The 20,837-nt window shown below is 51.9% G+C and overlaps 1 protein-coding gene across 10 annotated transcripts in view; it reads right to left on the bottom strand.

The window, feature by feature from the left end:
* Positions 1 to 1,916: 1,916 nt before the first annotated feature.
* Positions 1,917 to 20,837, bottom strand: part of MBNL1 (muscleblind like splicing regulator 1) — a 109,133-nt gene continuing 90,212 nt past the window's right edge. For 9 of the 10 annotated variants that reach the window (XM_082486904.1, XM_082486900.1, XM_082486902.1 and 6 more), the window contains 5 exons: positions 19,468 to 19,725; positions 17,504 to 17,657; positions 10,219 to 10,313; positions 6,833 to 6,907; positions 1,917 to 5,336 (listed from right to left, as the gene is read on the bottom strand). In XM_082486904.1, the coding sequence (XP_082343030.1) occupies positions 6,851 to 6,907; positions 10,219 to 10,313; positions 17,504 to 17,657; positions 19,468 to 19,725 (564 nt within the window). In that variant the 3' untranslated portion in view covers positions 1,917 to 5,336; positions 6,833 to 6,850. The remainder of the gene's footprint in view (positions 5,337 to 6,832; positions 6,908 to 10,218; positions 10,314 to 17,503; positions 17,658 to 19,467; positions 19,726 to 20,837) is intronic. The other variant, XM_082486907.1, reaches the window with a different exon arrangement.

Below are 20,837 nucleotides of genomic sequence, written 5' to 3'. Positions count from 1 at the left end.
CCACCAGCTCCTACCTGCGCGCCCAGAGGTCCCCGGCTCCCTCCTGCAGCCACGGCTCCCTCCAGCCCTGCCCCGCTGCCTCCAGCCCTTTACCCGCAGCTGAGACCCATCATGCCCCCCTCCCCTCCCCTTCCTCCCCCTCCCCTCCCCTTCCTCCCCCTCCCCTCCCCTCCCCGGGGCCGCTCAGCACCACCGCAGCCACCTGTGCCATTCCCCACACCCGCTCTCCCTGCGCTCGGGGGCACAGGAGCTGATGCTCTGAGAGGATCCCGTGATCAGCTCTGTTTGGGCAGGAAGCCGGCTGGGGTTTAATTACATCCGATACCTGCATGCCAGAAGACCCTCAGAACTATTCTGTTTCCTTCTTCCTGACGCCATTCCCTGTTCTCATCGCAAATCACACAAAGGCCACGAAAACTCCCTTACTAACTCTGCTGAGCGGAAGGCAGGACGGGGACGGCGTCTCCCCGGCTGCGACAGGCCCCGGGTCCTGCGGCGTCTCGGCAGGGCTGACCCCCCCGCAGGGCTCCCGTGGGACAAACCGTGGCACAGGGCTGGGAGGGCAGCGGCGCCGGGGGAAAGGCTCAGCCGTGGTCCCAGTTTGGCCGTGGTCCCAGTTTGGCCGTGGTGCCGGCTCGGCCGTGGTCCCCAGCCGCCCAGAGCCAGGCCACTGCAGGAGGGTTCTGCTCCTCCTTCCCCAAAAGCTGAGAGTCCCCCCTCATTCCAGACAGCCCCTCAGCTGCAGACACACACGCACCGCTTTGAACAGAACTCTCGTACTTTGGTTTAACCTCGCTGTGATGATGGCCCCAGCCGGCGCGGTGCCGGCGCCGCTTTGGCAGGAGCTCCTTCTCGTGGCTCTCCTCAGCATCTGAGCGGGTTTGTCGTCTCCCAGCTCCCCGGCGAGAGCCCCGCCGCGGGCAGCGCTGCTGCTCGGTACCCGCTGACCGGCAGCCGCGGCTGAGCCCCCCCCGCACCGCACCGCACCGCCGCGCTGCCAGGGACGGACCCGACCCGGCTGCAGCGGAGGGTCCTGCGGGACACCGACCTCCCACCAAGCAGCCTCCGGCCCGACTTCGGTCACAGGAGCACCAACCCATCACTCGTCGGAGCTGCCCAATTAACCACGGGCGCCTCCGTGGCCGCCTCCGTTGCTTAGAGAGGAGAATAAAGTCATGTCGTGTTTGCTAATTTAGAGCATCCGCGCTGCTTGACACATCATTTTTTAACGTGGCTGCTAAAGGCAACGATCAATTAAAGCACTGGTGCCATCGCAAGTATGGATGCAAACGCAGCGCAAACGAGCGGACAGGAAGGCGGCGTGGGGGGGCGCCGAGCTGGGGAGCAGAGTCGATGAACGCGGCCCCTGGCAGGAGAGATCTGCCGTGAGGTCTCTCGGGCTGCGCTGACAAACACAGGAGACACCCGAAACCCTCCTGGAAAACAAATGTTCCGATGCGTTTCCCTTTCCGAATTAAGCCTGTGATTTTCTGGTGAGTAATTTTGATAATGAGAGTGATTTGTGCGGGACTGATCAAGCAGCGTCAGGCGCGGGAACGGGGCTCCCTCCCCACGGCACCCCGGCACCCCGCTGCGGGCACGAGCCGCGACTGCCCCGCGTCGTGGGGGTACTGCCGCAAGAGGGTAACAACGGCGTGGGCTGGGCCTGTGGAACCCTCCTGCTTTATATTTATCCTCTGGATTTAACAACAACGTCACGTGTCCTTCGCATCCTTAACCCATATCCTCTGTGTTTAACATACTCTGCGTTGCTGAAGGAAAAACCCCAGTACCGGCACATAGGGGCTTCCCCACGAATAAATTGCATCCCTCCAGCCGAACAAACGCGCAGGTGGGACGAAAAACGCGTACCAAAGAAAGCGGCGCGGTTTTTAACCTGATGTAGAGAAACATAATTAAGAAAGAGAATTTTTATTAGGGCAATTTCACTTTATTTTTTTTTCCATACAGCAAGGTCAACTATAGCAGTAATAATAAAATAAGCATAAAAACAAATTGCAGCCCAGGACAGAGTACATAATTTGGAGCAACTACAAGCAAAAAGTAAGTCTGTGATTACATAATAGTAAAACCAAGCACATCTGTCCTTTCAGCAGATGAAAGTTGCGGGGTTGCAAATAAGTGCAACGTCGTTAATTATTCAGTGTGAGTACTGGAGAGATCAGAGAAAGTGACGGCCCGATCGCTTTCTCCTTCCAGCTTTGGCATAGAGAACGACAAGGTTTCTTGAGCGCTTTCCATTAAAAGGGTAAAATTTCCCAGGGCTTTTTTTTTTCACCTGCTAAAAGAACAGGACCACTACAGCAATAAAAAATAATCACATAACAACTACAGCTACGGTGTGCTGTTTGGTTTGCCTGTTCATGATTTAACTCTTTTGTGAAAGTCAGTATTTGTTTTGAAGAATCGTTTTTGTGAACAATAAACCACTGAAATTGTCAGAAACTGGTTTGAATAGCATATATCTTTAATATATTTTCTGATACTTTAAACATGCAGTAGTTTTTGAATAATGTACGGAATATTTGAGCCATGATTTCACCTTGATGGTCTGAAGTACCTGCTTTTTTTTCTTTTTTTTTTTCCTTTTTTTTCTTTTTTTCTTAATGATTTTCAGGCAGATTTGAACCAGTGGAGCTTTTGTCAGTCATGAGATCTCGGAAGGATGGCATATCTTTCCAGCTGAAAAAATCCTGGCAAACTACAAGCTGTCCACATAAAGCAAAGCAACTTTTTCGAAGGGGTATGGAGTGCTAACTCTGTGCCACTTTTGCAAGCAATTTTGTTCAGCCTGTCATTTTATTAGCCTTAACAAAACTCCTTGTAATTATAGACATTTTTATTCAAAATAAGATCTTACTATTATACAGGTTTCTCTCTTTTTTGACTATATACAGAAGTGCAAAAAGTCAACCTTCTCTCTATACGTTCCCACATGCTAAACTGCAGCATAATCAACCCTCAAGAGTTTGCACACACACGCTATAATTCTTGTTACGTAAACTTTGAGTATTTGGATTATCAACAAAAAGTCCCTTGATCTATTGATTATGCAGCTTATTTATAACAGGGCCTGATATTCAGGGATTTCAAAAAATATTTAAACAATATTTTAACATTTGAAATGGATACAGTAGAAAATAAATTTTATTCTAATATCTAGGAACTAGATTTTCTCATAATAACTAATTACAAACAAAATAAATCATCAAAATATTACTCAATTGTCTGCCAGGATTGTTGCGATAGCAACAACTTAACTTCTTACTTAGCAATGATTATATAATTATAAGATATCCATATAAAAGATCTTTGTTCTTTTAATGAAAACTAGACAAGAACTAACAATGACTGACATTCTTACATTGTAATATTAAATCAGTAAAATATAAATCATTTAGTTAACAATAATACGAATACTCATATGACACTACATGTAAATTCAAAACTGAGTATGTTATGAAGAAAACTACTTTTTTTTTGTATTTTGAAAAAGTCATCAGTAAACTCTAATAAAACAAAATTCTATAAACTGAAACGGTATTCAACTGGTAACAGAAAATGAAAACAATCTAATAAATGTAAGAAAGAAAAACTACACTTTTAACGAGAAAAAAATAAGTAATATTCTCTAATGGTAAGTAACTACAATAACATGTGAAGTCACCTATACTTTCTTAACACGATTGAAATTACATTGGTATGGGTTTTAACCCGTAATGTAATAATCTAAGGCTTCAATAGATGTACAGTACAATCAGTAAAATCAACACATCATTCTTAGACTATAAAGCATCTCTCTCAAGCATAAAAACTCGCAGTAAACTTGGAAGTACGGGGAGTTCTACAACCGAACTCCCGCTTCTCCCACTCCACGCTACGCTACCAGTCACCTGGCCCCCACTTCAGCACTTTGCTGAACAGAGCAAAAATATCCTTTACTAGCTGCAACATCCAAACCACGAAAAGGAATTCCTTTGGATGAATCCGTTCTTAAAACTTGAATGCACATCTATTTTTTTGTTTTTATTTTGTAAAGGCTTTCTAAGGCTATAAGCAGTTAATCTGAACAAAAAAAATCACATATAAAACTCACCCAAGTATTTAACCCACCCAATTTCTACGCTAATTAACATCTCCGTGTTTTCATATTTTGGTTTGTCATGCATCTGATGATGTCAGTGCTTCTTTCGTCTTTGTTTAGAGTCACCGTGTAAAGCGTGACTTTGATGAAGCAAAAGCGAAACCCATCTCTGCAAAACATTTATAGTCCTTTCGACTTTCGACAGAGGCTATAAATAGAAGCAAAAGAAGTTCCTCAAACATTTGTGACTGTGTCTCAGAAATGGCTTTTCCCTTTCGTATATCACGGTATACAGTAAAATATGCATAAATATTACACTACGGCGCCTTAAAGTAGGTTATATATATGTCCAGTCCGGGTTAACCTGTACGGCCGGAGTACGGCTCTCGTGCTGCCCACTGCCGCTGCCGCTGCCACTGCCGCTGCCGCTGCCAGGAACGGGTGGCCATTTCTGAGACAGCTTTGGTTTGAAACAGAACGGTGCCCTTCGCCCGATTAGTACTAATGAAGTAAGTGAAAACGTGGTTCTGAAAGTAACACTGCAGAAATAATACTCTAATCGGATGTACAGTCTATGGCACTTCATGAGAATCCTTAACAACATGGTATTTAAAGCCGTCGATGTGCTTTAAAATATACACAGTTGTGGTTTTGCTTGGCACATTCATCTCTGTCAGATACCTCTCTTACCGCTTCTTACAATCTATTACATTAAAAATATTACTCTGAAACAAAAATTACTGTGCATGCACGCTCTCGTCTATAATGGCAATTTTAAATACAAGGTGCACCTTTGTTATTTGTAAACCTTGAAAGAAATAAACTTACTTTAAAAAATTATATCTTGGTCTACAGACGTACCAATACATAATAGATTCATGGTTACAGCATCGTCTGTCTTTTCAAGGTGACGTACGCGATTACGTAGGAAATAGACTCCAGATGCATATTCAAATCCATATGCATAATCCTGGGCTAGAAAAGATAGACAATGTTGTAGTCTTTAGACAATAAGATCACCTCAGCACAAATATCAATTAAATGTACAAAGTATATAGGCAACAGTGTGCAGTGGATTTCCAAGTTCTTGTTTCATCTCGCTAACATGCAATGTGTGGATGTCTCGCTGCTGAGGGCGTCTCCGAGTGCTGCTCGACGGTATATACATTATGGCTAATGAGTTTGTCCTCTTCTCACCCAAACACACTGTCCGTTTCTCGTTAGTTATGATCTGGAAAGGGAAGAAGAGAAAGCATCTTCAACACAAGTCGTAACTTCTCGTCGGTGCCGCACCAGCCCGAGCCTTGCATTTGCAAGAGGGAAGCGTGCCCCCGCGCGCCGGGGAGGCGGCACCCCGAGCCCCGCCGGATGGCCCCTCGGGGACGTCCTCGCAGCACAGGTTCACTCTACAAAGGGGACAGCGCAGCCCCAGCCCACCGCCGAGGGACGCCCGGTGGCACACTGACCAGAGCCGTCCCACCGCAGCCACTCGAGCAGTTTAACGCCATTTACGCTCAGCTGAAAGGAACATCTGTTATTATAAACCCACCGGGGCAAATCAGTTAACCCTCCCCCGGAGCAGTAACTCCATTCTGGCTCAGCTGTTCAACAACGAACACAGCAGAAATGGAGCACACGGGAAAGGAAGGGAATACAAACTTGCCAATGCAAAATTTGCAAGTTTGCCGATGACACCAAGCTGTGCAGAGCGGTCGACACGCTGGAGGGGAGGGATGGCATCCACAGGGACCTGGACAGGCTGAGGGGTGGGCCCATGCCAACCTCATGCAGTTCAACATGGCCAAGTGCGCGGTCCTGCACGTGGGTCGGGCAATCCCCAGCACAGCTCCAGGCTGGGTGGGGAAGGGCTGGAGAGCCGCCCTGAGGAGAGGGACTCGGGGGTGTCGGTGGGTGAGAAGCTCCCCAGGAGCCGGCAGTGTGCGCTGGAGCCCCGCGAGCCCCCGGCACCCCGGGCTGCATCCCCCCAGCGTGGCCAGCAGGGCGAGGGGGGGCTGTGCCCCTCTGCTGCGCTCTGCTCTGGGGAGACCCCCCCGCAGTGCTGCCTCCGGCTCGGGGGGTCCCCACAGCAGAAGGACACAGAGCTGTTGGAGCGGGGCCAGAGGAGGCCCCGGAGATGCTGGGAGGGCTGGAGCCCCTCTGCTGGGAGGACAGGCTGGGAGAGGTGGGGGGGTCAGCCTGGAGAAGAGAAGGCTCCAGGGAGACCTCAGAGCCCCTTCCAGTGCCTAAAGGGGCTCCAGGAGAGCTGGGGAGGGACTCTGGGTCAGGGAGGGGAGCCATGGGATGAGGGGGAATGGCTTTAAACTAAAAGATGGAAGATTTACACTAGCTATAAGGAAGAACTTCTCGGCTGTGCGGGCGGTGAGCCCCTGGGGCAGGTTGCCCCGAGAAGCTGTGGCTGCCCCATCCCTGGAGGTGCTCAAGGCCGGGTTGGACGGGGCTGGGAGCAGCCTGGGCTGGTTGCTCCAGGGGCAGGGGGTGGGAGTAGATGGTCTTTAAGGTCCCGTCCAGCCCAAACCGTTCTGTGAGTCTATAACTCTCTGATCCCCACTCAGAGCAGAACAGCACGTCAGTGGAGTTCAGAGCCTCTTCCCTCATACCTCATTAGTTTTCTTAGAAAGAAAATAAAAACATTCTGTCCCTGGAAAAGGCAAATTATGCACACAAAAAGGTAAGAAAAGGGCAAGCAATAACACATTGAGAACTTACTGTTTGATGACAAAATGTCTACATCTGTGTAACATACTTGTGGCTAGTCAGATGTTCGGCAGATATTATGGGTATCTATAGGTAAAAAATTGAAACAATGAGTAATACGTGCAATGAGCCAACCCGGAGACACAGCATTTTGCTACAGAACATAAGTTTGGAAAAGTGAGGATCAGCTGTGAGTTGGTGGATTTTATATTGTAACTATAAGTTAAGGTCAACTGAAATGCTACAATAGCAACTAGCAACTTAAACTGGAAAACATTGTGTTAAGTACTACTTGACAAATATAAATAAGTATTACTGGTTGTTTAGGAAATAAGAGAAGTTAAAATCTACAAAAGTCATGCAGTGCAGTAATTGAAAATAGCCCTTTTTGTTGGCCTACACAAAATTCTGTGCTTTCAGCAGATCGTTTAAAATGATAAATTCTACAGTGGCCTTGTTCCAGTCTGATTTTGTGAAGTGTTCACTGCTTTCACCGTCTTGGCTTTTGACCACCAAACCTAAGATGCCCTGAGCTTGATTTTCACGGCTGGTGAAAATCCGCGGTTGAGAAGAGCCGCCAGCTCTTCCCACGGCTGCTGCGGGCATCAGGGCGGATCAGCCGAAAAGCTAAGGCTCCCCAGAGCAGTGAAACAATTCTCAAAATGTTTGTCTGCGTAAACAGAATGCAGTACGTGGCTCTCGAAGTGCCCCAGCAACTCAGTTCCTCGTTAAAAAAAAACCCAACCCACTATTAAAATCAGAGCAGATGACCGGCAGCAGAAATGACCGGCTCGTCCCCTGCGTGCCCCCGGGCGCCAGCCTGCAGCCCCCGCGGGCAGCGCAGCGCCAAGGCCCCGGGGAAGCAGCCGAGCAGCTCCAGGGCACGCAGGCGCCGGGCGACCGCGAGGACCCCGCGGGCCCGGCAGCGCGGCTGGAGGGAGCGGATGTGCCCGCGCGCAGGGGAACGTGCCGGGGCACGGGACACGCAACTGATGCGTATCATCACAAACGGCTGCGGCACCTGGGCAGACTGTTCCCTGCCGGACACTACGGCTGACCCGTTCACCCACACCGGAACGGGGACAGGGAGGTTTCCTCGTAACTGAATTGCTTACAGGTCTTGCTGTCGGTTTTTCCACCCCTTGTGCCCTCTCCTCCCCTGGCAACTCCGCACAACTCTACGACATTGCCAACTCGTACAGAAACGTGCTTCAAGCGTAATGAAGCTTCTCATACCATTTTTTCCTACTGCTGCAGGAGAGGCTGTGGCACCCAACTGCGGAGAAGCGTCAGGGGTAGTGCTGTCGGAACAGACCAGGGACCTTCAACGCCAGTCAATGAAGATGAAGGGCCAGATCTTAAGACTTTCGGCATGCATGCACATTGCATTGTGTGGCATTAAATAATTTCAGCATTGCTCACGTAGTATATACATATATTCGTTATATATGTATATATTGAGGTTTGGCTGCAGTACTTCACTATGTGTGTTACGAGGCTCCAGGGAGGATACGCATGAAATGATGGGATTCTACAACAGAAAGCTTCCCTGTAGTCTATTTGGGAAAGTGTGTGGTTATTTTGACAGAGGTCAATTTTTAAAAAATAATGATGTTTTTCTGTGGCTTGGCTCGTTCTCACAAGTCTTTAGACTTACGGAGGATAGAGAGACACTTCAGTTAATTGAATGGTGCGATCAACTACCATATTAAGATTCTCTGGGCACACAGGTAGTGGCTTGCCTAGGTGACACGTATGCAGAGGCAGTCCTACCTGTAAACTAGCTGTCCAAAACACAAAGGGATTCTCATGCTGGTTTAAATCTGTGAGCGAAACATTTCTCAAGGGCAGAAAGTGCGACTCCCCAAGTAGCCTGACCTGAGTGCTTTTGGGAATCGTACGACACCCGCGTCCCTTCTGAGGCCGGGGATGTGCACGCCTGCGCAGCACTGCAACGGCGTAATTTTTGGAGTAATAGTTGTGAGCGATCAGTAAGCAGATGGGTTGAGAGAGAACATACAGCTGGGTGTCGTACTGAACGGCAGCGCTGGACAGGCAAGGGTGGAGAGGCTCGATGCCCAGGACTCGGACTCGCTCCTGCGAGAGCCTGCAGCACCGCTGCCCCCACGGCCCACTGCAGCGGGGCGGGGGGCTCCCGGCTCTGCCCCTCTCACGGCGGGACCGACCCCAGGCAGGGAGGTGCAGGGGCGGCAGGGGACGGCATTGCTGCCGAACGTCCAAGCGCAGCGGCAGAGCCAGCAGCTTCACCGCAGGATCCTGAAATTGCTTACGGAGTTGGCTCTAAGGACAAAGGGAGCTGCGTGTGTCGGTGAGCCTGCCTTAAAAACGGACATTTATCCTCAAAATTAATGTCACGCACAGAACCACACCTGCACAATGCTAAAGAAAATGCTGAGTTCCCTTTTCTAAAAGGCACACGCGTGACTCGCCTGAGCCAAGAGTACCACCCGCAGCCGAGGCCAGAACCTGCGGTTCCGTGACATCAGGCAGCTCTAACTTCCCAGCTAAGCTCAAAAATCATTTGTTTTTATAAAAGAAAGAAGAGGGTCTTTTACAAGCTTTTACTGTCACACTTCCAGTCAGACGTACTACAGAAATCTGCATTTTTGAGAGCCTATCTCGCTAATGCCACAGCTCCCGGCCCACGTGCAGCTCCCGCCGTCCGGGGCTGACTGCAGCATTTCTGGCTTTTCTGGGGCACTTTTCATCACTCACTTAGTAACGCATTACTCTTTTTTTTTTTTTTTTTTTTTTTCCTGAAATACACCCAAGCAACGATTGGGCAGCTATTTAGAGATAGACCCAGATTCTAGTGGCCATTCCCTAACCGGAGCCGGGCGCCTGCAATGAGCCGTCGGCCCTTCCCCCCCGAGCCACAAGCTGCCACAAAGGTGTCGAAGCCGCTTCTGCGTGGCCCACGCTCAAATGGTTTCGTTTTGCTCTTGGAAGAGGAGAGTCAGAACACGTTCAGACTGCTCAATTCAGACCGTTAAAATTCTGATCCTGCGGCCCCTCTGCACAAAGGCTTTACTGGCTTTCGCCGGAGTTCTGCACTAAAAGGAACTGTCGGCTTCACAGAAATAGAAATAAATAACGGGTTCCGTGTAATATCCCTTTCCCTTTACACCTCTGAGAGCAGAACTAAGCAGCGCGGCCCGTAAATGTTAAGTCTGAGTCAGAAACTCCATTGTCAATTATTTTTAGCATCAGAAATGGAACTGCAGCGCCTTTTGAGCACGGATAAAGGCTTATTAAGCTGTGCTGCAGGTCTTAGAGAGAATGTGTAGGCCAACAAGAGGTAAAATCAAAACCCCCATGCTCATTAAAAGCACCGATTTCAAGTCGTCTGTAAGGAACAAAGCTGTAAATTAGCAAACCTGGTTGGCTGTGGCTGTTGCAGCGAAGGGAACACTTGTGGCAGATGTTGTTGCTGCAGACACAGTGGCTGGCGTAGCACCGTGCACCATGGGAACTTTCGGAAGGAAAATCATATAAGCAAACATACAGAAGAGTGTAGCAGTATGGGAACCAGAGCGACACGTGGTAGGATAATCGAGCATGGTATTTATCACAGCAAAAAGCCCGAGACGTCATTGCCAGCGCGTGACATGCAACCACAGTGCAAAGCAGGACGACATTCCAGGGAGAGAGAGGGGAGGGGAATGAAAAGAGAAAAAAAGGGGAAAATGCTTGTTACCATCAAATCAAGAAAATCGACACAAACAAGCTTAACCATTTCAATACAAAAATCAACAGAAGAATTTTTAAATGCCCTTATAGTTACAAATTTTTGTCGTTTAAAAATTCAACCCAAATATTTACCGCAAACAAAAATTAATCTCGTTGAAGGACAGTATACGTCTATGTGGCTATAGTAAGGTACAGTCTTTATTTAACACGAGATAGTTGCTAAACACTGGAACTCATAGTCCAATCAAAATCCACCAAGGAACGATGTGCAATTCAATCAACTGCTGTACAAAATTAACAACGTCCGTGTGTCCGTGTCAATTAAATAAGACAATTGCATTTAATTGACAGGTGTTAGTGCAGGAGGCTAAGGGCGATGGATTGGCACGAGAGCTCTACGTTAACATCTAGCAGTGGATTTTGAGGGTCCGTGAGCTGCACCACAGGATTAAGAGAATCAAGAAACAAAGCTGGCACCTACCAACACTTGTAGCGGGTGTCATGCACAATATTGAGCCTGCCCATCATGCATTGCAACAGGAAGGTGGATTTGGAAAGGGAAAAGAATTAAAACAACCCATCACACGTGTAATTAGAAATTTCATTTGAACAAAGAAGAAAAATTGTTATTATGGGAACAGTGGCATGTAACTCTCAGCACAATCAAACCATACAACAGCACAGCGATCCGTTAGAACTAGTCTTCTGTGGAGGGGACAGAGCTGGCCCAACTGTGTGCCACTATGTCGCGTTCGCCTTCGCAGCGCTGCGCAACACCGCCCTGGCTAGGGAAAGCTTCTTTCGCTTCATTTTAAAACTCTTCCAATTTGCCTTTTGACATAAGCTTGGTCACGGTCCCTACCCTGCTCTCCTCGGACCGAAAGGAATGCTTTACAGCCGCACCTGCCCACGGGTCCCCGGGGTGCGCCCTGCCGGGGCACAGTGCCGGCGGACGGTGCCGGCGGGAGCAGCAGCAGCGCCGGCCCCTCTCCCCGTGGCGCACGGCACAGGGAGGGTTATCGCCGGGGACGAGGACGGGGGTGGATGCGCGAGGCTCTCCCCTCGGCAGGGACCCTTCCCGGGCGGGCTGGGGTGAGCCACGGCTTCAGCTACAGCGTTCCCTCAGCCGCAGTCCGGCGACTCCCACATCTCGGGAATACGCAGGTGAAGCCAGGCGCATTTTGGGCAGTGCTCTGGTGGCAGCGGTGTGACCCCTGCGGGGTGCTGGCCAAGTGGAAGTGACCCTGACATCCCCTGAACATGCCGGTCAGGGGAGTGATGGAATAGCTGTCGTCTCCTACACAGCTCAGGGCAGCGCCGATCAGCACTGGTTCGGTGCTTTTTTCTACGTTATGGGCTGTATTTTAAGCCGCGGGTGCCCGGGTTCACAACCTGCAACTCTCCCTGCGCTACACAAAAATCATTAAAGTGACAGCACCGGGTGAGTTCTACCCTGCAACTGGCAGCATGGTGGGCTTTGGACCATCACGGTATCATTTTTTAACTGTCACTAAGCTGGCAATTCTGGTTACTTTACACAGCAAAATGCCTTCCACCAGACTGAACTCAGAATCTTCTGGGTTTGCTTCCCATATGAGAAAGATATGCTGATATTTCAGAATATCCGTTTTTAATAAGCGATTTACTTTTTTATTTTAAAAAAATAACATTTTTATTTAACAACTAACATTTATTAGCACCACTCCTTTTGCCTGACACAGCAGAAACTGCGATAACCCCTGAAACCTGGGAACAGAGACTGGAGTGGAAATGGGCACCTGCCCAGGCAGACTGGCAGGGGGTGCACGGGGCTGCTGCTTCCGTGGCATTCCGTGACCGTAACCGGGGCCAGGGAATTGTTTTAGCCCCTGCCAGGCATTGTAGGGGCTTGCACAATCTCAAGAGCATTTAGCTAAGCAGGGAAAAAGTCAGGCAGTACAGTTACTGCCGGGGACAAGGTTATTCTCTGTCATCACTGTATCTGCAAGGCTACAAAGGAAAGGGCATAATCATGTTTCCTAATTACTCTTCTATTTCTGGATTGTGGAAGGGACTGAAAATATTCCCAAAGAAAGGTTAAACAAAGGAAGGGCAGCGTTCCTGACTTCCCCACGCACAAATCACGACTGAAGTCAACGGGACCACTTCCAAGATTAAAAAATGGAGCAAAATTTGCCTATAAAGTGCAAACAGTAAGTAAAACTGCTTTCTCGGTCCCTCTTATGACATCTCTATGGTGTTAATGAGGTTACACAGAAGAACCTTTGAGTTTTGTCTCTCTGCAGAAGTGCCCTATTTATAAGGTCGTACATCCTTCATTAGATCTGGAATATTACGCCATTCCATGCATAATTAGGTCTACATGCTAAAGACGAGTTAGAATTTCATAATGACTCTGAAATATCACTGTACAGCTTTTCAGCTCAGAATTTTAGCCTGAGTTATCGTCATTAACATTATAACCGGAGCACACAGTTTTGAAAGGGAATTGAAGCAAATGAACATAAGGCAGAAATGAAGACACTAGCTGGGGTGCAGGAACTTGCAAATATGGAGACATAGTGCTGTATGACCCTCTTACCAGTCATAAAAATCATTTTTGCTATGACCTTAATATTCATCTTGACTTCAGAAGCTTTGACTGACTAATGAGAATGCATGAATAATAGATGTGCAGTTTCCAACGTTCCCTAGCTTTTCAGCACAAGGCAGAATTTTAATTCAAGGATGGGCTCAGTTAACCGATCACAACTTCACAACCAGATTATTTCTGCAGTGGAATAGAGCTATTTTTATAAACATTCTAGGTTTACTGGTGTTCTAGGCCTTTTTATTCTCTTCTCTCCCTCAAACTATTCCCCTCAGTCTGTTTATTCTGTCTAATATCCTAATGAAAAATGTGGCCACAGAGGGCAGAAGCGCTCCTGTGGATGTGAGCAGCTGTGCCCGATCTCTCCCTCCCCGCCGTCCAGAGGAGAGCGAGGTTTTTCACAGACCCAGAAGCCCCACGGAGGATGGTGCTCCCACATACGCGGCTTCAGGAAAGCATCTGTGCACTGCCTGAGCCCGAGCCCTGAGCCCAGCCCTGAGCCCTCAGCCCCAGCCCTCAGCCCCAGCCCTCAGCCCCAGCCCTGAGCCCCAGCCCTCAGCCCAGCCCTGAGCCCTCAGCCCCAGCCCTGAGCCCAGCCCTGAGCCCTCAGCCCCAACCCTGAGCCCGAGCCCTGAGCCCAGCCCTGAGCCCTGAGCCCCAACCCTGAGCCCCAGCCCTCAGCCCCAGCCCTCAGCCCCAGCCCTGAGCCCCAGCCCTGAGCCCTCAGCCCCAGCCCTGAGCCCAGCCCTGAGCCCTCAGCCCCAACCCTGAGCCCGAGCCCTGAGCCCAGCCCTGAGCCCTGAGCCCCAACCCTGAGCCCCAGCCCTCAGCCCCAGCCCTGAGCCCTGAGCCCCAGCCCTCAGCCCTGATCCCTGTGCCCCAGCCCTGAGCCCCAGCCCTGAGCCCCAGCCCTCAGCCCAGCCCTGAGCCCTCAGCCCCAACCCTGAGCTCCAGCCCTCAGCCCTCAGCCCCAGCCCTCAGCCCTCAGCCCCAGCCCTGAGCCCTCAGCCCTGAGCCCTGAGCCCCAGCCCTCAGCCCTCAGCCCTCAGCCCCAGCCCTGAGCCCTGAGCCCTGAGCCCCAGCCCTCAGCCCTGAGCCCCAGCCCTGAGCCCTGAGCCCTGTGCCCCAGCCCTGAGCCCCAGCCCTCAGCCCCAGCCCTGAGCACTCAGCCCTGAGCCCTGAGCCCTCAGCCCCAGCCCTGAGCCCCAGCCCTGAGCCCTGAGCCCCAGCCCTCAGCCCCAAGCCCCAGCCCTAAGCCCCAGCCCTCAGCCCTGAGCCCTCAGCCCCAGCCCTGAGCCCTGAGCCCTCAGCCCCAGCCCTGAGGCCCAGCCCTGAGCAAGGGAGTTCTCCAGAGCTGAAGCTGCCGTACCTAAATAAGCACGGCACGCGTTAACTTACGGGCAGAGGCGGCTGAAGCCCCGCCGGGGGTGGGGAGGGGGTTCTGCGGCTCCGCTGCAGCTCTGCCTCAGGACAACAGCTCCTGGGAGAATCCCGTGAACCTGACCCCTTTCTCCTGGGGGACTACGCTTCTCAAAGACCGTTCTGGTGGCCCTGCTGACAGGCCGAGGCCGGGAACGGCTGTCTGCACACAGCTGAGGAGGCAGCGAGCTGCGGCACAGGACAGTAACAGGCACTGGGGCAGGAATTTCACGGAGCCGCAGAGAGCAGCTCTCTCCCTGTAGGTACCCACATACCTCCCGCCAGCTCAGTCACCGCGGGACAAAGAGCACGTGCAGAAGTAGTGAACGCCACCTAACCCGTGCTCTGCAAGTTCACAGCCCCGCAGGCGACCGTCTGCCCGCGTGGCTGCCGAGGCGTGGAGAGCCCAGAGCACGCTGGCAACATCTATTAAGTCGTGCAGGGCCTCCTCCTCCGGCAGACTAACCCCGCTTATTTCGGCCATCCAGCACCACAAGCGCTCCCAGCTCGCTCTTGCAACTCCTCTGACTCCCCTCTAGTCTGGGGACAGCTTCCAGCGGCCACGGCGTGTGGGAGACCTCGGCAGGGGAGCTGTGCAAAGACCTGCGCTTTATTTGAGAGCGCTGAGGTGAGGATCTAAGAGCATTTAATCACTTAAAGTGCGCCGGAGCGCCAGTGTCCACCCCCTGGCATGGACGATCCCTCTATTTGCTTTCATGTGCCCTTGCGTACAGGCAGCCAGAACTACGCCCTACAATTTAGAAGGGGTATCTGGGTTTGTCTGGAACTGGAGGGGAAAACTCTCGGGGTGAGCCATGAAGAGCGCAGTGCGCTGGAGGGAGGAGGCTCCTGCCGAGACCCTCCACAGGGGCACACACCGACACCGCGTAGGCTCCGCTATCGTCCTGCCCTCCACGCGTCCTGCTTCTTCACGTATCGCAGCTGAAGCAACCGAGGACACACATGAGTGATTACACTTTGGGTGTCTGAACCCGAAAAATGTCACTTTAATTCAGACCCCACTGAAATAACCTGCCCCTGCTCCACGGCAGTGCAGCTGAGGGCACCCGCACTCGGTGCTCTCCGTCGCTTCTTAGGGACTGACGGAGCTGCTCCACTTCCAGCTGACTATGCGCAAGCAGGACTGGTGCCAGTTAATTTTAAGCGGGGAAAACTAAAAAGGGCAAGGTGGCAAATAAAATTCTCAAACTTTCAGAAAAGTACTGGATTAGTGTGAAGCTCAAAGTGCTGCTGTCTGAAAAATATAAACAGAGAATTCCTAGTAGCTCACGCTGCAAAATCCTTTGCTTTTCTTGTTTAACATATACTAAGCTTCAGAGGTCAAGAAAGGTCAAGCGAAGCATCAAGAACCAGCGCACAAACTGCTGTAGGTTCCAGTACAGACTTGCTAGAGGAAGAGCTGAGGCAGGTCGTGCGCAAGTGCCGATGTGAAAGGTCCTGGTCAATGACGGCTGACGCGCCCGAACCATAACCCCAGCTTCTGCGCTCCAAGGGCACAGCTCAAAGCAGCCCAAGTACTTCCAGAAATCATCCATCCCTTCGCTGACTTAATGGGAGCTGGAAAATTGTGTGTTTACTAACTACGTCAATTATGCCTTGCCAAAACAAATCTGTGAGATTGTTTTAAAATCTACAGGAAGGACTGTGACTGCATATTAATTTTAGTATGTGGGTGAGAGACCTGACCTAAAGCTTACTCAGCGTCTTACTATTGACTCCAACAAGCTTTGCCACAAGCTTTTACTAATATATTTTAGTGGTTGTAATGCATTTTTGGAACCTAAATAAGTTATTACAATGTACTACATCAAGCAACTGATTTTTGTGCCATTTAAATTATACCTGTTGGTTGTATGCCAGATCAAGAAAGAATGGTAAAAGGTGTTATACCAAATTCCTGGTAACACACTTGCCCAAAATGTTTAGGATAAAATCCCTACATTTTTTTTTAGTAAAGACTGAAGAGCTGTATTTTCTTTCCTCCCCAGCCCTCAACTAGTCTGCATTACGCAGGGCTGTCCTCACAGGCTCCTCACGTTTTTTGAGTACAGACCGATCAGACGCCCTCCGCACACCTCCTGGAACGACAGGGCTGTTTTAGTGTGGGTTGGGATGTAAAACACAAACTCAGTTGTGTTAACATAGGCACAAATTCACGCGACATACTAGATATGTAACTTCTCATGGAGTGTTGTTTGCAGAACCAAAACCTATATTCCGACTTTAAGTCCCACCACTCGTCCTCTGAAGGGACTTCTGCTTATGTAAATAGTAGAGGCATCGATCCTTCAGCAATTATGCCAGGACAAGTGCAGATTTGATCACTCTTGAATAAGAACAAGTGCACCTTGGTTCTGCTTGGCCAAAATCAGCCCCGAGGCTTTAGCGGTAGAGGTTTGAGCCTTGGTTTCTTGTATAGGTCCACGAGCAGCCCACCTGCGAGACTGCCTGCCTCTGCCTTTGTGTGATCACTGCACCCTAATTAAAATCAAAACCTTCAAGTGTGTGACTCAGAGCAACTGTTGCTAAGCACATGAAGGCAAAGGGGTCTTACAGCAAAGAGAAACAAATACAACAGCTTAAGAGATGTGTAACAGAGAGAAGTTAATCGAGGGGAAGAGGAGCGAGAGAGGAGATTTCAAGTTCTGATTTGGGATGACAGAGCATGACACTGATTTTTGTATTAGACCGGAAAACACCCACCCAGCTTCCGAGAGAAGCAGAGAGAAGCCAGCCATCCTGCAGTCAGCGCTCCTCCGCCTGCGGCTCCCCGGCACGGCAGCGTCTCCTCTCAGCGGGGAGAGGGGCTGCCTCTGCCCGGCAGCAGCCGTGCAAATACCTCTCCGCATTTCCCGCCAGGAACACACGGTTACCTCCTCGGGTGCTATTTCCAGAATTCCCCCTTCCCCCTCCCCAGAAAAAGGCAAACGAGAAGCACTTACCTGGTGGGAGAAAGGCTGTATGCTGCTGTAACTGCATGTTGGCAAGAGCTTGCTGGTATTGGAAAATACCAGTGTTAAAGACCGCAGTGGCACCATTGGTTTTTTCAAGCGCAGGCCTCTTTGGTAATGGGGGAAGTACAGTTTGAGGAATTCCCTGAATGGTGGATGGGTATAAAAATAAAGTCCAGTAAAAAAAGAAAAAAAAAAAAGGGGGGGGGGGCATGGGGAGTGGGGGGTGTGGAGGAGGAGGGGAAGGAGGGAGAAGACAAGGAAAGAGAGAAAGGAAAAAAGAAAAATCAGTAGAAGGCAAAAAAAACAGGCAGCACCATGTTTATCCATGAGCAAGCAAGCAGCATAGCAGACTTAACTACCAAATAAAAGGCGAGGTAAGAGCTTTACGAGGGAGCGCTACTTTAGCCTACCATTACAGCGGCACAGGGAACGTGTCGGAGCCGTACGTTATAGGGACCGGCAGAGCTATTACGCTACGGTAAAGCTTCAGGGCTTCGGTCAGGAGCGAGGCTATCGGGGCAGGGGAAGCAGCACGGCGAGCTCCATGAGGATCAACACGTAGAAGCGATGTTAATAGTCACCGTCCGGAGCGGATGGCAGTGCTGCTGGCGCCAACCCACTCCCCGGCCCCAGCGCCTGCCCGGGCATGCAGAGCGCGCGCCACATGCCGGCACCCCCGGGCCGCCTCCGCGCCACGAAGCCATGCCAACGCACCCTGCGCCGCGGCCGCCCACGCGGCACCCTCGGGAGGGGAGGGGACGGGGACGGGGACAGGGGACAGGGCAGGGGGCCGGGGGGGCGCGGGGGCGGCGGGGTCCTGCTCTGGAGCCCGGCCCGGCCGCCCCCGCACCCCTCACCGGGGACCGGGGGGAAACCGGGATATTCCATTTCTAGACATTAACCCCAAACTTGACTCTACGATACAGCTACATGCCAAGCTAAAAGGTGAAAGGTCATAGTACCAGGTCAAAGGTTGCCTCGAGGGGTCGCTTCAGTGATTTGACAGCCGACTGAGTCTTAATTAGCAGGCAGCGAGCACATGATGGCAATGGCCAGTGGGGTCAAGCGCATTAACATAAACAGCAAGCAGAGGTGCATCATGGGGGCAGCAGTGCATTTGGGTAGGTGAGAAAAAACAAATAAAAACAAATCACCGGATGCCGTGTACAACGGTAACAAGACTAGGCATGCACGGGGGGCCGGCGGGGCGCGGGGCTCGCGGCGGGACGGCAGCAGCAAGGGGGGCTCCCCGCCACCGCACCCCGCCGGCCGCCACCACCCCGCACCGCCGGCCATGCCGCTGCCGCTGCCGCTGCGCCTGGCGCCCGCCGTGCGCCTCTTCCCACACCCCATGGGGCTCCGCACACGGGACCGCTGTGCCACCACTGCCCTGTGCGGGGGCCGGCCGCCCCCGGTGGGGACACCGGTCCCAGAGAGGTTCCAGATCTGGGTGCTATGGTATTGGGGTTCGCTCCAGCGCCCTGCGAGAGCTGCCGACAGCCCGCGGCGGGGGGCAAGGGCCGGTGGGCCACGAACAGCGTTAACGCAGTAAGATCCACTCCAAACCGAGCCTCTCCAAACACGGACTTCGGGCAACTGAAATACGGGTTTATCTATCTGTGCGACTAGATAGATACACGTCTACCCACACACAAACATACAATAAACTATATATACATATATGCACACACACGTACACACACGCACACACGTATGCACACATATATGTACATATAGATACTCTGTACATCGGCAGGCAAAATTAGTGAAACACCTGAACGGTCTGAAACTACTTAAGAGCAGATCTGGCACCACATGCTGAGAAAGCTCATTGCACCGTGTCGTGACTGGGATGCCCGAGCACGCCCCCCCCCCCCGGCGAGAACAGCTAACACGTCAGTTCTCGTCTCTCCTCAACATCCCTCTGCTCCAGAGGGGTCTTCCGGACTCACCATGGCAGCTGCAGTGGCTGCTGCCTGGGCAGCTGCAGCTTGGTTAACCTGGTACTGGGCAGCCTTGATCTTGGCTTGCAGGTGTGCAGGAGGGTGAAAATATTTGCACTTTTCCCGTGAGCATCTCCCTTTGATGTAATCCATGCAGACGGTGACCGTGTTGTCGTTGGTGTCGATCATGGCGCTGTCGGCGGGGTGAGCGAACCGGCAGTCGTTCTCCCCCCTGTTGCAGTTGCCACGCTGGTACTCTCGACATACCTGCGACATTGGGAAAAGAAAGGCGATTAATTTGGGTGGCGGGTGTCACAGGCGCGGCTGGGAGCACAGTCGCGGTTTTGAACGTCTGCGGCAGCGCCGTGAGGACGGGCGCCCGGCCCCAGGAGGAGCACAGCGGCGGTGGGACGGTGGGCTCGGCTCCCCGCCAGCAGGGACCGGGCTTCTCTAAAGCCACCTCTCATGTCAAAGAGCATCCAAACCCACCGGGATCAAGAGCCAGGCACACCGCGGGTTCTGATTTGGCTCCCACTTAGCCGCCCACAGGGCTTTTTCTGTTTTCTGGAGAAGGTGCAGTGGCCAGCTCTCAGACATCACCCCAAGCCCCACGGTGCTCGCCCGCGGCCGGGCGCCACGGGGATCTGCCTGTGCCCGACTGAGCCATGCTCCACCCATGGATTAAGGTGACCGGCCAGCGGTGCTGGGACGATGACTGGGTGGCCTCCCCGAGCAGCCCCACCGGTCGGGCACTCGGTGGCCGCGCAGGGGAGCGAGCTGCACCCGTGGGGTGTGCGGTGCCGCACGGGCCCCACGATCCAGGCGTCTGCCACGAGAGGGCAATCCAAAACCCACAGCGGCGGCCGCCTCCGCCGCCTGCCCGGGAGCGCCCAGCGCGTCAGCACGAGATGGGCCGCGTCGGGAAAGAGCAGAGGCAGCAGCCAGAGCGGTCACCGGTCCCGCTGTCACACCGCCACCACCCGACAGCAGCCAAACGAAGCTGAAGGAATCAGAAACTGCAGAAAGAACCATCTTGGCTGGAGCGCAGCCCCTGCGGCCCCCCCGCTGCCCCAGCCCGGCCCCCCCGCACCGACCCCCACACCTCCAGCCACCGCGTGCCCTGCGGACACTAACTTCATCACCAGCGCCGCCCCCCCCTCACACACCCTGCAAACCCTCTGCTTAAAAAAATGACACGTGTTCTTTTCACGGTCAGCTTTTCACAAACCGCAAACAAAAATGCGTTTGTCATTTCAGTTTCCCAAAGGCTATAGGAAACAGAAAGGGACAAAAGCAACCAAGTTTGTATAAAAATAAAACCACTTTAGTAGGTGGAATTTCCTTTTAAAGGTGGGTGCCCATGAGCTTGGATCATCAGT

The sequence above is a fragment of the Vanellus vanellus genome, assembly GCF_965231255.1.
Source record: "Vanellus vanellus genome assembly, chromosome: 8".
Taxonomy (NCBI): Eukaryota; Metazoa; Chordata; class Aves; order Charadriiformes; family Charadriidae; genus Vanellus; species Vanellus vanellus.
This window is presented reverse-complemented; position numbering and strand designations above follow the sequence as displayed.